This window comes from Apium graveolens, chromosome 10, assembly GCF_009905375.1.
Source record: "Apium graveolens cultivar Ventura chromosome 10, ASM990537v1, whole genome shotgun sequence".
NCBI lineage: Eukaryota > Viridiplantae > Streptophyta > Magnoliopsida > Apiales > Apiaceae > Apium > Apium graveolens.
The window spans coordinates 192,709,558-192,725,593 of record NC_133656.1 but is presented as its reverse complement, the minus strand read 5'-3'; the positions used below and the strand labels follow the sequence as shown (position 1 = coordinate 192,725,593).

Genomic DNA, 16,036 nt, shown 5'->3' with positions numbered 1-16,036 from the left:
TTTTAGTGGTAGTTTTTGGTTAATTTTGATTTAGAGGTATTGAAGAGAGGTAATTTCGATGTTTTTGAGTATGTTTGTATATTTTTGAGAACTATATGAATGTTGAAGAATAGGGTAGTTACTAATTTTAGGCGACTACGATTGGTTAATTTCTGCAATAGTCATTGTTTAACTTTGAGCAAGTACTTAATAAAGTTGTGTGGCGTTATAAATTTGCAGTACTCTTGTATATATGTACTTTAATGAATTAATCAACCTCCAATTAATCAAGCAGAACTTGTAGGTTCTGCTATATGATTGTAGCTTAGATTTATATTATAACACCCCCAAATCCGGGGTCGGGGATCCAGGTTGTCACGAGTTCCATTTTCCTTATCAATACTTAATCTTAACAGTCAACCAACTACTGCGTACTGTGACCCCACAATATACACACACACACCCCACAAGTTATAGTCTCAGAGATGAATACCAAAAATAACACAAGTCATTTTATTCCACAATTATAAACCATTTCACCTTAAAAAGGGTTTCTGAATAATTTACATATTCTTTGCCATTATTACAATTCATAAATATACATAAGTCTGGTACATCGAAAGTTGAAAGCCTAGCCTATTGGTAGATCCTACCTCAGCTACACGGCATCAACGCCTACAGGAAACTGCGGAACGTTTCCTATCTTCTCGCGAATTGGGAGCTTGATCCTGTTCATCTTGTCTATCTGTTGTTGTGTGATGAAAGAAGAAAGCAAGGGTGAGCAACAAGCCCACCGAAATAATATGTATAATAATTAACAATATATGAGCATTCTCATAGTACTCATGAAAGTCTTGGTCAAGAAGAAATGAACCAAGTTTGATATCTTAACGCGACCAAGTCGCAAAATATTCAGTATATATGTATATATATACTTTTCAAAATCTTGGAAGTCCTCTTCCATGCATAATATACACAGAGTTCCAGTTTTTAACTGTATAAAAATATCATTGCAAGGTGATCTCATATATCTAACCTTGTCTCAACGTTTTTGTGAAAATCTTTGTCATGCATAAGATAATCATTAACTAGATATAAGTTGAAAAGATGAAGTTACAAGATACTCCAATATACTTATATCTTTTCCGAATACTACTTGAACTACCACCGTTCAAGTTATAATTAGTTTCAAAAGTTCATCACATAGATGAGACTACAAGACAAGATTTGAATAGATTCAATCTTTGAATATCATTATAAATAATGAAGTTACGAGATACTTCATTAAGTCCCGATATATATATACACCTATATATATACATTTTATACACTCCTTGAAAACCTCTGTTATGAAAATTATAAAAAGAGTTGCAATATCCAATGAATTTGGAAAGGAGAAAACCTTGGCATAAACCTGATATCTTGCTGATCAGGCAAAGATACCAATAAGTAACCTTTTCTGCTAGTAGATGGACGAATTCCCCACTGGTCATCACCCTGGCCGCAATAGGACCTTATGCTGGACTGCCACTCAGCCACTTACGCATTTGATGGACTCCCACTGAGCCACTTACACTTTCATGGACGCTCGCTGAGCCCATGTTGCTTATGCCAACTCAAATAGATGAACTTACTTCCCGAACGATGGGCAAGTAATCAATATGTTTTCTCAAAACAGCAACCTCGTTGCGAATGTAAAATACACCACTGAGCCGGATCCCTCAGGTTTTGAACGAGTATTTAAATCCCCTTCAAAAGGAAGATCTTAAATAAAAAAATGAGTTTTGGGATCCTCTCTAACTTTTAAAAATCATTTTGAAGACTCAAAAACATTTTTAAGAATGTTTGGAATAATGCTGATTTAATGAAGTAAATCAGTCCCGATATATTAGAAAATATCTGAATATTATTATTTAAATAATATTCCCATAAAGGATAATCTCTATAAAAATAATTGAAGTAGAAGTTTTAAAACTCATACTTGAAATGAATAATAAATAACCAAAGATATACTTATACGAAAGTACAATCTTTATTTGAATAATCGAAAATAAGTTTGATTATCGAAACATTATTCTTTAATAAAATAAAGAATATTATTTAGTAAATAAGCGGAGTCATAAGTCCTCGAATGAATATTTAAAATAATATTCATTAAATAGAATAAACAGAGTCATAAGTCCTCGAATGAATATTCAAGATAATATTCATTAAATAAAATAAACCGAGTCATAAGTCCTCGAATGAATATTCAAAGTAATATTCATTAATAAAAATAAAGTTATCGAATAAACCTTATTCGATTAATAGTTTTGAAAACTATATATATATAAAATATATATAATATACTCGGGAACATCGACTCCCGGTTTTAGAAAATGTTCGCCTTTGGGTCCCCTATACTAAGGGTATACGCTATTACTGCTTATCTCTAGCATAGGTATTATGCAACTTATAAGCATTTGAATTAACAGTTAGATATCAATATTATGAAACAGGCATGCATATAAACCATATCAACATGCTCCAATATATCGCAAGATTTGCTAATAACAATCATGCATCTATCACAAGATAATGCATATACATATATACATCACCACAACAGTATAACGGGTAGAAAACTTGCCTGAGCGACTGGGGGTGGTAAAAGGCCTGGGACGAGTCTGGTAACCTTCCTTGGAGTGATTAGAGTAGCTAGGAAGCCTTAAGAAGCCTTGAGAAGCCTTGAGATAGCTTAGGAATGCTTGGATCTTAAAGGAAATCAAAGAAAATAAAGTTAGTAATCTTGAAAACACTATTCATCATCTTCTTCCTAGATTTATTGGAAGAGATTCATGAAGAAATAGAAGCTTAAACTCCTAGGATATGCTTATCTAATCATAAGGGACCTTGGGTAATTACCTTGCAAATTAACAAAGCTAGAAACTTGATTTTTTGGAATTTTTCTCCTTGAAAAAATGAAAAAGCCGTGAGCTATGTGTTCTTGGGAGAGTATTTGCTTTGTTGAATGTTTTTGTGGTGGAAAATGAAGTGAATGGGATATTTGGATGATTTGTTGGTTGTTTAAAGTGAGTGGAGTATGACTAAGCATGACATCATCTTGGTGACTTCATCTCTTGCCACTTGTCATCACTTGGTGGTGGAATCATCTTCTTATGCTAATCCTTGCTTAATTGTTTGGTTAATGACCGCTTATCTGTTATACGGTTCGCTTAATTTTCGTTCTCGTTTATCGTTTGAGGGATCATACCCGGGATCTTATTACTTGGGTTCCCCTAAACCTTTCTCAATATATTATATTTCTTATATGATCCTCCCTTATAATCCTTGAATTTAAATCCTTTTTATCCTGTTACCTTATACTCAATTCTTTCGGTATCTGGTGGATTTTCGGGAAAAAATCAAAGTGTTCGAATTTGGATTCTGACGATCTTTAGATACACTTATATACCATATAAAGTACTAATAAGATCTCAGAATAACAATAAAAGAACCTCTAGAAAGTGTGGTATGAAAAGTTTTCTTATTCAGCATAATCAGCAAAATCACTATTCATAAGGGTTTCAAAAAATTCCAAAAATTGGGATTATTACATATATGATTTATATTCTAAAAATGAATGTAACGGCAGTCTGTTGCAATCCGTTTTGATCGGACGAAACAAAGAGAGGGTATAAGTTGTTTATAGTTGTAATAAAATAACAAAGTAGCTAATTAATAAGTTGTTTGAGAAATGATAGTTAGCATGTGAATAGAGTTTTCTTGGCCTATGGAAGCTAATACTTTACGAGCATTGGCGTAAATTATATTAATTTGCTATGTTTAATATCTAGTGTCGTGCTCAGCTTTGTTCTGCGTTTCGTTTCATCATTTTAATCAATCAGTGTCGTGCTCTGCTTTGCCGGTGATTATACATAGTAATACATATATATTACTAATTGTACGTTGCTTTTTTAGAAATATTTGATATGAAAATTAGGTAGGAAATAGGTTATCCTACGAATATGGAGAAAGATTGGATTTCAAAAGAGAGGGATTCGTTGGAATATGAAGTCGGGGTTGAAAAGTTTTTGATTTACGCCGAAGAAAATTTTAAAAATCCTAAAAAAATACCTTGCCCCTTCTGTAAATGTGTTAATTTCAAGAAATTTTCGGTCAAAGTAATAAGGGGTCATCTCTACAAGAATGTTTTTAGTCTTGGGTATATTGATTGGATTTGGCACAGATCCAAGACTGGTAGTTCGTTTGTTGGTAGTACAGTGCCCCCTCATGAAGAGGAGCAGAATGCAGATGCATTTAAATCAGCCTTTGAAGCTGCATCAGAAGCGGCTGCTGCATCGGAAGCGGCGACTGCGGGTGCTTCACAAGCTGCTGTGGTTTGTGAAGCAGCATATCGTAATCCGGGGGGTAAATCAGGGGGCGATGGCTACGATAAAAACTCGCATGTTTTTAAGAGGTTTGTGACCGATGCTCAACAACCTTTATTTGAGGGCAGCGACTGCACAAAATTAGATTCGGTGTTAAAATTACATAACTGGAAAGCGAGATTCAGTGTAAGTGATAGCGTATTTAGAGATCTTCTCTCTACATTTGGCTCATTCCTACCTCAGGATAATGCATTACCTGTTAACGCATATGAAGCAAAGAAGACTCTTTCGAATTTAGGCCTCGAGTATACAAAATTCCACGCGTGTCCCAATGAATGTGTTCTATATATGGGGTGTAAATGAGACTGCTTCGGAGTGTCCAAAGTGCAAGTCATCTCGCTGGAAGGTGGGTAAGGATGGTAGAGAAAGGTATAAAGTCCCGGAAAAAGTTATGTGGTACTTTCCGATCATCCCGAGATTTAAACGGATGTTTAAATCTTCTTCGACAGCTGAGTTATTGACATGGAATTCCAATCAAAGAATTCATGATGGCCAGATGCGCCACTCTGCCGACTCTCCTTCTTGGCGGAATATCGATTATAGGTGTCCTGCCTTCGGAAGTGAGCCAAGAAATCTTCGACTAGCTTTGTCGGCTGATGGTAGTAACCCACATAACAATGGGCTAACCAATCGATATTCTTGTTGGCCGGTAGTATTGGTAACATATAATCTTCCTCCGTGGTTATGTATGAACAGGAAATTTATGATGTTAATTATATTGGTCTCCGGTCCACATGAACCAGGTAACAACCTTGATGTGTTCTTACATCCATTAGTTGATGATTTGAAAAAGCTTTGGGAAGAAGGTGAACCAAATGTATACGATGCCTTCACAAAAACTTTTTTCACTTTAAGGGCGACTTTGTTATGGACGATTAACAATTTCCCGGCATATGGTAATTTGTCTGGCTATGTTAATAAGGGTTATTTGGGTAGTCCAGTGTGAGTGATGATACCGTTGCTAACTATTTACCTTATAGTAGGAAAATATGTTACCAAGGTCATCGTCGGTATTTGCTTAGGCATCATCCATACAGGAAGAAGAAGGCAGCCTTTAATGGTCAACAAGAGTTTGGACAACCAAGGCAACCCCTTTCCGGACAAGAGGTGTTGGCACAACAAGAAAACATTAAATTTTCTTATGGAAAGGAAGTAAAGAAGTCGAAGAAGGTGGACTGCGCTTGGAAGAAGAAGTCGGTATTTTTTGAGTTCGAATACTGGAAATTCCATCACGTTCGTCACTTCCTCGATATTATGCATGTTGAGAAAAATGTGTGCGATAGTCTAGTTAGGACGTTACTGAATTTAAAACACAAGTCCAAAGATAGTGAGGCATCTCGGCTAGATATGATATAAATGGGGGTTAGAATTGATTTAGCTCCAGAAGAAGGAGAAAAAAAAACTTATCTGCCTCATTCCGGTTTTACTGTAACAAAAGCTGAAAAAAGAAAAGTACTGAAATCACTCTCATCAATGAAGTTTCCATATAGGCATTCCTCAAACATCAGAAATTGTGTGTCCATGGCGGATTTAAAGATATTTGTGACGAAGTCTAATGACTGCCATGTACTCCTTCAACAATTACTCCCGGTCGCAATTCGTTCTGTACTTCCGAAGAATGTTAGAGTTAGCATAATAAGACTCTGCTTCTTTTTCAACACTTTGTGCAACAAGATTGTTGACGTATTAAAACTTGATAAATTGCAAGCCGATGTGGTATTAACCTTTTTGAAAAAATATTTCCGCCTTTTTTTTTGATATAATGATACATCTAATAATGCACCTGGTCAGGGAATTGCGTTTATGTGGACCAGTTTTCTATAGATGGATGTATCCATTTGAGCGTTTTAATAAAGTGTTTTAAAGTTACGTTCGAAACCATTATTTTCCAGAAGGTTGTATAGCCGAAGCATACTTGAAAGAAGAATATGTAGAATTTTGCGCTGAGTTTTCTAGAAATAGTTTCACAACTGCCGATCTTCCGAAGGACCAAGGCAAACTTTCTGGTCCATTATCGGCTGCAACAGTTAAATCTGTTGAAGAGAAAGAACGAGATGAGGCGCATTAACACGTCCTCTTAAACAACAGTGAAGTGTTTCCATATATTAAGTAAGTCACTTTTCTTTTTCTTTTCTTGATTGATTTTGTATAAGCATTATTTTAGTTTGTAACCAAAAAATTTATGCATTTTCAAAGGATGCATAAGGAGTTGCTTGAAAAAATTTATGAAGGAAAAAAAAGGCTATTCAGTGGATGATTGGGGAGCATAATAGGCTATTTACTGATTGGTTTAAGAACAAAGTTATGACTGAATTGAATGAGAAAGTCGAAGGTGTTTCTGAAATGATAAGGTGGCTAGCAGGAAAACCATCGTTTACTGTTTTGACTTTTGATGGATATCTAGTTGACGGGATCAAATACTTCACAAAGGAGCGAGACGATGCTAGGGTCATTCAAAATAGTGGAGTCTCGTTAGTTACTAAGACTGTCCAAGTTTCTAGTGCTAAGGATATAAATCCCGTAGAGAGTGATATGACATTTTATGGGAGGATTGAAGAAATGTAGGAATTGGATTACCACTCATTTAAATCCCCGTTGTTCTTGTGCAAATGGGCATACTGTGACAAAGGCGTCAAGGCTGATGAACTTGGCTTCACACTTGTGGACCTTAGTCGACAAGGCCACGGAAATGACAAATATGTGTCCGTTGATCAAGTGAAACAAGTTTTCTATATCGAAGATCCCGTTGATTCCAACTGGTCAGTCGTATTGACCTCAACGACTAGAGACTATCACGAGATATACAATGATGATGATCTTGGAGACATAATTCTAGAAAACCCTCCATTCTGCTCTAACGTCCCCATAGTTGATTCTGGTGTTAATGACGACCGAGAGTCTAATGTTGCTAATAAAAGAAAGGATGGCGAGGGAATCTGGCTGAAGAAGTGATCCAAGGATTAAAAATCATATTCACTTAATTTACAGTTTTGTTTAAAAATAGGCTTCTCAGATTTATGTAAAATTAAGTGCTGTATTGTAGAATTATGGATGGTATCGAAAAAACTTGGAGTTTATTTATCAACTTTTTATTGTAGAAATGTATGATATAATTACTTGGAGTTTTATTATGAGTGTAAGTATATAGTTAATTTTTTATGCATTCTTTATTTATTTAGTGTTTTACGAGTTTACGAGATGATTGTGTAGATTATTATATGTTTTCGGTAGGTATATATCATGTTAGAATTTGTAGAAGCAACTGATAAAAATATGTAAATGCTTTATGTGTTCTTCTGTATGTTGTTATATGTTGAAAAGATGATTGTGTAGTTAATTATATATGCTGCATTAGATATGTGTTGTGCTAGAATGATTATGATAATCCTAGTATGATGATAATTATAAGTCTGATTCAATGCTTAATGTGTTGTATGTTAAGCTTCATAATGTTTAGGTAGAGTTCTAATTTGTTATTTATCAACTTTTACGATAATCTTATCTCTTATTCCTACTCTTTTTGGTTAATGCAGGAGAGATGGTAAAGAAAGGAAAAAAATCTACAAAATAGTCTAAATAATCATTGGATGAGAATCACATTGTTCCAGCGGATACCATTGTTCCAGCGGTACCAGATCCTGACCCGATTGCTCCAGCGGACACCTTTGTTCCCCAGCAGACAGCTCCACAACCCACTGAAAGTATTACACAATCTACCAAAAGCAGGACATCTGGAGCAGCACGAGGTATTTGTGCTATACACAAAGTGATGATGAAGAAAGCGCGGGGAGAGAAATTGAATTTGCGGTTCAATCGAGTTGCAGTTCCAGTTGGAGATGAACGACACAAACTGCAGTCCTACATAGGTATGCTGGCAAGGACAATAGTGTCAATTGACATTCCGACTTGGCCAAAGGTTGACCCTGAACTGAAAGAAAAAATATGGAATGATCTTGAGGTATGTCATTTAAAATCGCAATTGACATTAATCTCATGGTTTTTATTTAAAAAAATGTGCATTATCTGAACTTGTTAAATTTGTGCTTATGATACGTTCGAACTGATTCTTGAAAGTCGGAAGATGATTCTACATTCGGCAGGCGACAAATGGAGAAATTTTAAGGCTAAATTGACAGCGGGACATGTGATGCCTATTATTGGGCAGAAGAAGAAGATATAGAAGCCACCAAAGCAATATGCTTTTGTCGAGAAAAAAGCATGGAGATGATTTGTTGCATTTAGAGTCACAAAAGAATGGGAGGTATGCATTTCTTATATATATATATATATATATATATTTAAATTTAGGACCATATTATTTTTTGGTTTTTTGGGAGTAGATTTAATTGTAAAAATACAGTAATTAACAAGATTTATTTTGTATACAGGAAGAGAATAAAAAACAGAGTGAAAGAGTGGGACAGCGGAAATATCCACACCGAGTGTCAAGAAAAGGATACATCGGATTGGAAGAAGAAGAAGTTAAAGTCTTATCATTTTTCTTGTAGTATTCACATTTTCAATTTTTATGAATGTGTCTTAAATTTTTTGTAGAAACGTTCGGGGAGGTTGGAGCCTGAAGAAAGGCCAGATAGGGCAATTACGTGGAAAAAATCCCGTATGACAGAATATGGGACTCTTGACCCAGAACTGGCAGAAAAAATTCAACAAATTATAAGACTTATTATAATTTTTTGCTTTTTTAATTTTCCTATCATACCTAATTACTCTCATGGTTTTAACAGGATTCCTCACTCGAAAAGTAAAGAAATGGTGAATTCAAGCCGGATGGAACTAATGATGTACTCACCACTGTATTGGAAACTCCCAAGCATGCGGGAAGGGTTCGTGGGGTTGGAAACTTCATACCTCCAACATTGTACTTCGATTTACCGAAACATACAAAAAATCACATTACCAAAGAGCAGTTTCATAATCTTGAGTTGCAAATTGCTAAGTTGAAAGCTTTGGTTGGCGGGGGCAATCTACATTCACCAATGTCTGAAAAAGCAAGTTGTCCTGGGGTGAAAGAACAAGAACAAGAACAAAAGAACAGAAGGAAAGTTGCAAAAGATTTGATGAAAGATGAATTGATGACCGATGAGGATAAAGATGGTGTAGATTTTGTTGTTATTATTCCTCCTCCTGGTCTACCGGAACAAAAGGTATACAATTACAGTGTATACTTGATTGATTTCTAAGATAATGTTGCATGTTATTAAATTGTTTGAGCCGGTAATGTCTATTTTAATTTATAATTATAAACTACAGGGTCCTCGCAAATGTGAAATGGCAGTGGAGAGCATTGATAACAAGGTAGCTTTTTGGTGTTGTTTTTGATGACAGAGATGGAATGAGTTGATCGGTTAATGGAGTGCCTCTAGAACCAAGATTTGTTCATGTTGGGGTGGACGGAAGCATCCAGGACAATGCTTTGGTGCCTGTTCCTGTGGTTGGTGAGACAGAAACCGTCCAACAAGCCATTGATTCTCATTTGGCATGACCCAAAGACATGATCATATACACCTCCAGTACTGGTTCCGAGGTATATAATTTAATTACAAACCAAGTGTCATTATTTTTAGGAGGTTGCACAAATTTGCACTAAAGTGAATAATACCGGTTATATGCTTAAATATTTATTTACAAAAAAAGAAATATACGCGGAATGTGATTGAGGTGCAGAGAATGCATAATGGATTTAATTCTGTGAAGCCAAAATATAATGTGCCTCTTCGCTTTAGGCTGTTGTACAAATTTGCATCAACAGTGATGAAGGAAAGTGGAAACTCGATACCAGTTCCATGTGATTTTCAAATATTTGGAATTGAAAGAACTATATATTTATTTCATGAGAACATACTTGAATTGCTAGAATTTAAAATGATTGGACAGTCTGCTATATCAACATACATGGCGTAAGCTTCTTTTTATACTTTTTTAGAATCTGGTCTCATTTTATATAGTAATGATCTATTTACAGAAAATATAATTTTTATTATTTTTTATTTTTTAGGTATTTGTATTCATTGTTTCGGGATACGCCGAGTAGAGATAATTTGTCAGCGATGTTTGCTTTTCTTCATCCGTCCACATAAAAGCTGAATGATGAATTTAATGAATATGTTGTGTAAAGGCTGAAAGATGGAGTTCTTCGGATGAAATTTATGCCTTATAACTACAAGTATGTCTCTTTTTCTGCATCCTATTTTAAAATATTGTATGGCCTTGATTAGTCATATAGTTGTTGGTAAATTAATTATAATGTACGTAAAATTATCGGATATGTAATTTTTTAAATTGTCGGATATGTATTTTTTTTAATTGCATTTTGCTCACTTTAATTTGTTTATAATGAAAGCAGTTTACATTGGATTTTGATCGTGTTTTGGGAATCAGAAATTTTCATCCTTAATCCATTGCCTCATCATCCTCATCCCCAGGACCTTGAAAAGGCTTTAATGCGGTGATTTTTTACTTCAATTTATAATTATATAGAATGTAATCGGTAATTGACGGATTTGACACTGTATTTTATAATTATAACATTTACAGGGCAGTAAGATCTTATAATGCTCAGGAAGGATGAGTAAACAAGAATCCCAAAGTTAAAATCCTTGTTGTGAGTATTTAGTCGATTTTTTAGTTTTTCATTTTTGTAAAATATGGTATTATGATTAATCTTCGATGTCATTAATTGTCAACAATTTATTGGAATGTATAGGGATGCCCTAAACAACCAGGTGGCACAGAATGTGGATATGTGATATATGAAAGATTCAATTGAGGACCAGGAGATGAAGCTGGTAGACAAGGTACATTTTTTACTTTTCTTAATTCTATGAATATTACTTTTCAGTTGGTTGAGGAATTACATAGGTTTATTTTTGTTCCAGTGGGCCTCCAAGAGTCGCAAGTCTTATACAGAGGAGGACCTTGACATCGTTCGCTATGAGATGCTTGATTATATCCAATCCATCATGTAGCTGTTGGCGACTCTAGCTTGGCGACTGATACCTATATTACAATATGAAAAATACCTTTATTTTGGTTTCAAGTATTCAGATTGTAACTAGTAATTAAAAAAGATTATGGATGAATGTCTAGTAGTTCATGTTTGGTGGTTCAGATGTGAAACTATGTAGCTAGTATGTTGGGATGATAATTTGGATGTTTGGAGATTGGGATTTCAATTTGGATGGTTGGAGATTGGAATGATAGTTTGGTAAATATTGGAGCTGAATTTGGTTGTTAAATGGCAATTGCTTGGTTTTCTAGAAATTTTTTGGCATCTGTGTTTCTGATTTTTGCATGGATAAAACAGGTGATCAGACATCATTTTATACAAAGCAACTGATTTTAAAACAAAGCCATTTATCATCATTTTTTTGACATAAAATTGATGTTAATATAATACTATAAACATCTGCTACAAAATAAAAAAAATGATGTCTATCAAAGCTTAATACATCAGTTCTAGTTGACCATTGACATTAGTAAAAACCGATGTTAAAGACTACAGCAAAAAAATCTTGAAACAAAAAACTGATGTTATTAAGCATTATAGACATCAGTTTGTCACAAATAAACATCAGTTATCAATGAAGAACCGATGTCAAAGGTACTATTAACATCGGTTTTTGATGAAAATTATTGTTACTGGTACTAATAACATCAGTTTATTGGTTAAATTGAAAGATTTTGCTTAGCTCACATATATTTAAATTGATAAAAATATCATATTATGATGATATATGAAGATTAGATATGCATGAGAATTTAAATATCAAGATACATAAATCGGTTTTAAACAAAGAACTGATGTTATATGCTGTATTTAACATCAGTTTAAAACCGATGTTAAATGGGGGGATCTTTAACATCACCCTCGAAGATATCGGATTTTTGCATTCATAGACATCGGTTTTTATCCGATGTCTATTGATGTTTTTCTAGTAGTGATCTATGAAACACACAAAGTGCAGGTGCGCACAAGCTCTCCGGAAACCTGGTTTAAAAAAGCATAGTGATTCGATTATAACCTCCTAGTAAAACTTGGGTATTGATAAAGTTTTACATTGCCGAAATCAAGTCAATATATATGTACTCATTCAGATAGATTCTGTTTAAATTTTCATTCAGATTCACATGTTTGGCACCAAACCTTTAAATATCAAAATTTATATTTTATTCGAATTAGTTTCGAATTATGTTATCATTCGTACAAATATAAAGGGAATGAGGCGCATGCTTTATTATCCAGATATACACATTATCTACATTTTCTCAACATCATACCCCTATCATCAATGATTTGATGTCTTATCGGAATTATTGACATAGTTTGCTATTTTGTAAATATTAGTAAAGTTCAGGGTTATTTTAGTCTTTTCTTAATTTCAGTTTATTAGGATTAGCCCGAAATTCAGGAGTAGCAGTTTATATATAGTCATCCTGTTTTCATTTTGAGATCTAGACAATTTATTTGTAAATACATTTTCTGCATATATAAAATGTAAGATGGTTTTGCTCCAATATTTTGAGATCTTAAAGGCAAGAGATCGACCGACCAGATATTCTCCGCAAATCCCTTCGTGCACCATCTCTAAAGCCTGTTGCTGCTCTTCGGGATTCAAACATCTCAAGAGGGGTTGAGTGTCCGAGCAACGATACATCCTTCCACCGATATTCCACCGATAATAGTATAGCTTGATGCCCTATATTTTACATTTAGAGCTTCCCTTCGGTCCAGGGGAAGGATTCCTTTTTCTAGAAAATTCCAAATTAGGGTCATCCAATCGACGCCTTGGTGTATTTCAAGGAAGTCTTTCCTTTCGATTGAAGGCGTCTTGGATTCAATGAGATAGATAGAACTAGTTAAGCTCTGTGTCTCAGCCGAAGCTAGCCTGGATAGGGCGTCTACCCGACTGTTGTTCTCCCTGCCTATCTGACTAAGTTCAAAAGTTTCAAATAATAGAGATGAATCTTTTACCTTAGAAGCATAGGCCTTCGTACGGGGGTCCCTTTATTCGTATTCCCCTGAGAAGTGCTTGACCCCCAACATGGAGTCGCTAAATGCCCTTAAGTGCTTTACCTCAAGGCTTCGGGATAATTCCATTCCAGCTAAAAGAGCTTCATATTCCACTTCATTATTGGTGAGTGGGAAGTTGAACCATATAGCTGGGCATATTTCAAATATATCAGGACTAGAGATGATCAAACCTTCCCCACACTTTTTCCCGTCAACCGAACCATCCACAAAGAGCTTCCATTTTCCCAGGGTCCGAATGAGTTGTTCCTCAAGTGCAAGATCCTTCGGTCCTGAGACGTGCATTCAACCATAAAATCTCCAGTGCTTGAGATTTGATCGCCGTTCGGGGAACGAATTCGAGGTCATATTATCCCAACTCGATGGACCAAGCTACAACCCTTCCAAAAGCTTCTGTCCTTGTCAGAATTTTCTTCAATGGTTGATCAGTGATGACCTGAACTGTTCGGCCTTGAAAATAATGATATAATTTTTGGGAGGCCATGACCAACCCATATACGAACTTTTCGGCATTGGGGTACCTCGTTTCTGCGTCTTTGAGCACACGGGACACATAGAAGACATGATGTTGGTTCCCCTCATGACTTTTCACTAGAACTGCTCCAAGTGTTCGGTCAGACACAGCTAGGTAGAGTTGAAGATTTTTCTTTGGATCACGTCTCATTAAGAGTGAGGCCTTGGTGAGATATTCTTTTACTTCTTCGAATTCTTTTTGACATTCATGCCCCACTCAAAATTCTTCGACCCCTTGAGTACGGCGAAAAAGGAAGTGCTTTCTCGGCAGACCTGGAGATGAACCGCCGAAGGGCTGCCAGTCGGCCGGTTAGTTTCTGGATATCCCAGATGCATTTTGGAGCTTCCATGTTGATAACAGCTTCAATTTTCTTTGAATTCGCCTCTATCCCTCGGGCACTGACCATGTAGCCCAGAAACTTTCCGCTTGCCACTCCAAATGTACATTTGTGTGGATTAATTCTCATATTATTCTGTCGGAGATTCTCGAAGCACTCTCTCAGGTCTTCGGTATGGTCTTGAAATGGAGATTTCATGATTATATCGTCCACATACGCTTCCATATTTCATCCACTTGCTCTTTGGACACCTTGTTCATCATTCGCTGAAATATGGTTCCAGCATTCTTAAGTCCGAAGGGCATTTTAATATATGCATAGGCTCCCTTCGGAGTTATGATCCCTGTCATGGGCACATCTTTGTCGTTCATAGCAATTTGCTGATAACCAGAAAAAGTATCAAGAAATATAAGTACCTAGTATCCGGCCGTGGTGTCTATTAACTAGTTGATGCTGGGGAGAGGGTAGTGGTCTTTTGGATAAGCCTTGTTGAGATCCGTGTAGTCTACGCACACTCTCCACTTTTCGTTGGATTTTTTAACGACCACCACATTAGCCAACCAGTCAGGATACTCGATTTCTTCAATAAACATGGCTTCCAACAGCTTTTCCACTTTGACCTTAATGACATTCCGTCGTTTGGCTACAAAAGTCCTCTTCTTCTGCTTGACCGGTTTGGCCTCGAGCTGTATATTAAGGCAATGCTTAGCCGTCTTGGGATCCAAATCGGGCATTTCCTCCGGCCCCCAGGCGGACACGTCATGATATTACTGAATGACCGCAATAACCTTCTCCTTAAGATCTTTTTCCATATTTCTTCCAATTCAAACCATTTTTTTGAATGCCCAACATACAGTTCAACTTCTTTGACTTCGGCGGTTGGCTCGGCGATCAGACTTGAGAGATCCATCCCAAATTTTTCTAGTTCAATGTTCAGGGTCCCTCGGTCCCACTCGACTTAGTTTCATCCCTTCTTCTCTTTCCAGTTTCATCTGGTTTTTCATAGGCCTGATCCTTCTACAAGTCTTCCAACATTATTATTCAGGAGGTCTTCTGATCATCCCGCATCTCTCCTACCCCATTCTCCATTGGAAATTTAAGCTTGAGGTGTGGTATAGATTCCACTACCTCGAAGGTCGACAAGAAAGGCCTTCCCATGATTACATTATAGGGACTCTCAATCCGAACCACATAGAATTTTACAGGCTTCTCGATAATATATGGCAATTTACCCAAAAGAACAGTAAGAGTTATTGTACCTTCAAACTGTATTAGGTGTTTTCTGAAAGCATAGAGAGGGGCCTCGTTATAAGGTTCCAGCCCGCCAGATTCATCTTAGAGTGGGTCTTGTGGAATAGAATGTTGGCTGAGCTTCCAGTATCTACAAGCACCTTCCAAATTTTGTTCTTCCCGATGAGAGGATTGATGATAAGAAGGTCGTCGTATGGACGAATGACATCCTTATAATCTTCTGTGCTGAAGGTCATGGGCATATGTGGCTTCACCTGGCCGAACTGGTAGAAGTTGTACACTTTTCTGGCGTACTTCTTCTTTGCCGTCTTACTATCTCTATCTACCACACTGCCTTCTGAAATTGTTTTCACTTCACCCCTTATCCTGTCTCTTCACTTCGGCTTCAGACTCTTCCTGATTGTTCTTCCGCCTCAGTCTATCTCTTAGATCTCAGATGAAATGATTGAGTTCACCTTATTTGATCATTCATTCAA

The 16,036-nt window shown here is 36.1% G+C and overlaps 1 protein-coding gene across 1 annotated transcript; it reads left to right on the top strand.

Annotated features, from left to right (window-relative positions):
- Nucleotides 1–3,986: 3,986 nt before the first annotated feature.
- Nucleotides 3,987–5,355, top strand: LOC141691516 (uncharacterized). Its single transcript, XM_074496249.1, has 2 exons — nucleotides 3,987–4,535; nucleotides 4,648–5,355. The coding sequence occupies exons 1-2, from the start codon at nucleotides 3,987–3,989 to the stop codon at nucleotides 5,353–5,355; spliced, it is 1,257 nt and encodes a 418-aa protein (XP_074352350.1).
- The last annotated feature ends 10,681 nt before the right edge of the window (nucleotides 5,356–16,036 follow it).

Excerpts from the sequence above, each read along its gene's own strand:
- LOC141691516 (XM_074496249.1), top strand. The coding sequence starts at position 3,987 with ATGGAGAAAGATTGGATTTCAAAAGAGAGGGATTCGTTGGAATATGAA. Across the intron at positions 4,536-4,647 it reads ACTGGAAAGCGAGATTCAGT|GCCTCGAGTATACAAAATTC; the intron begins GTAAGTGATAGC and ends TTTCGAATTTAG.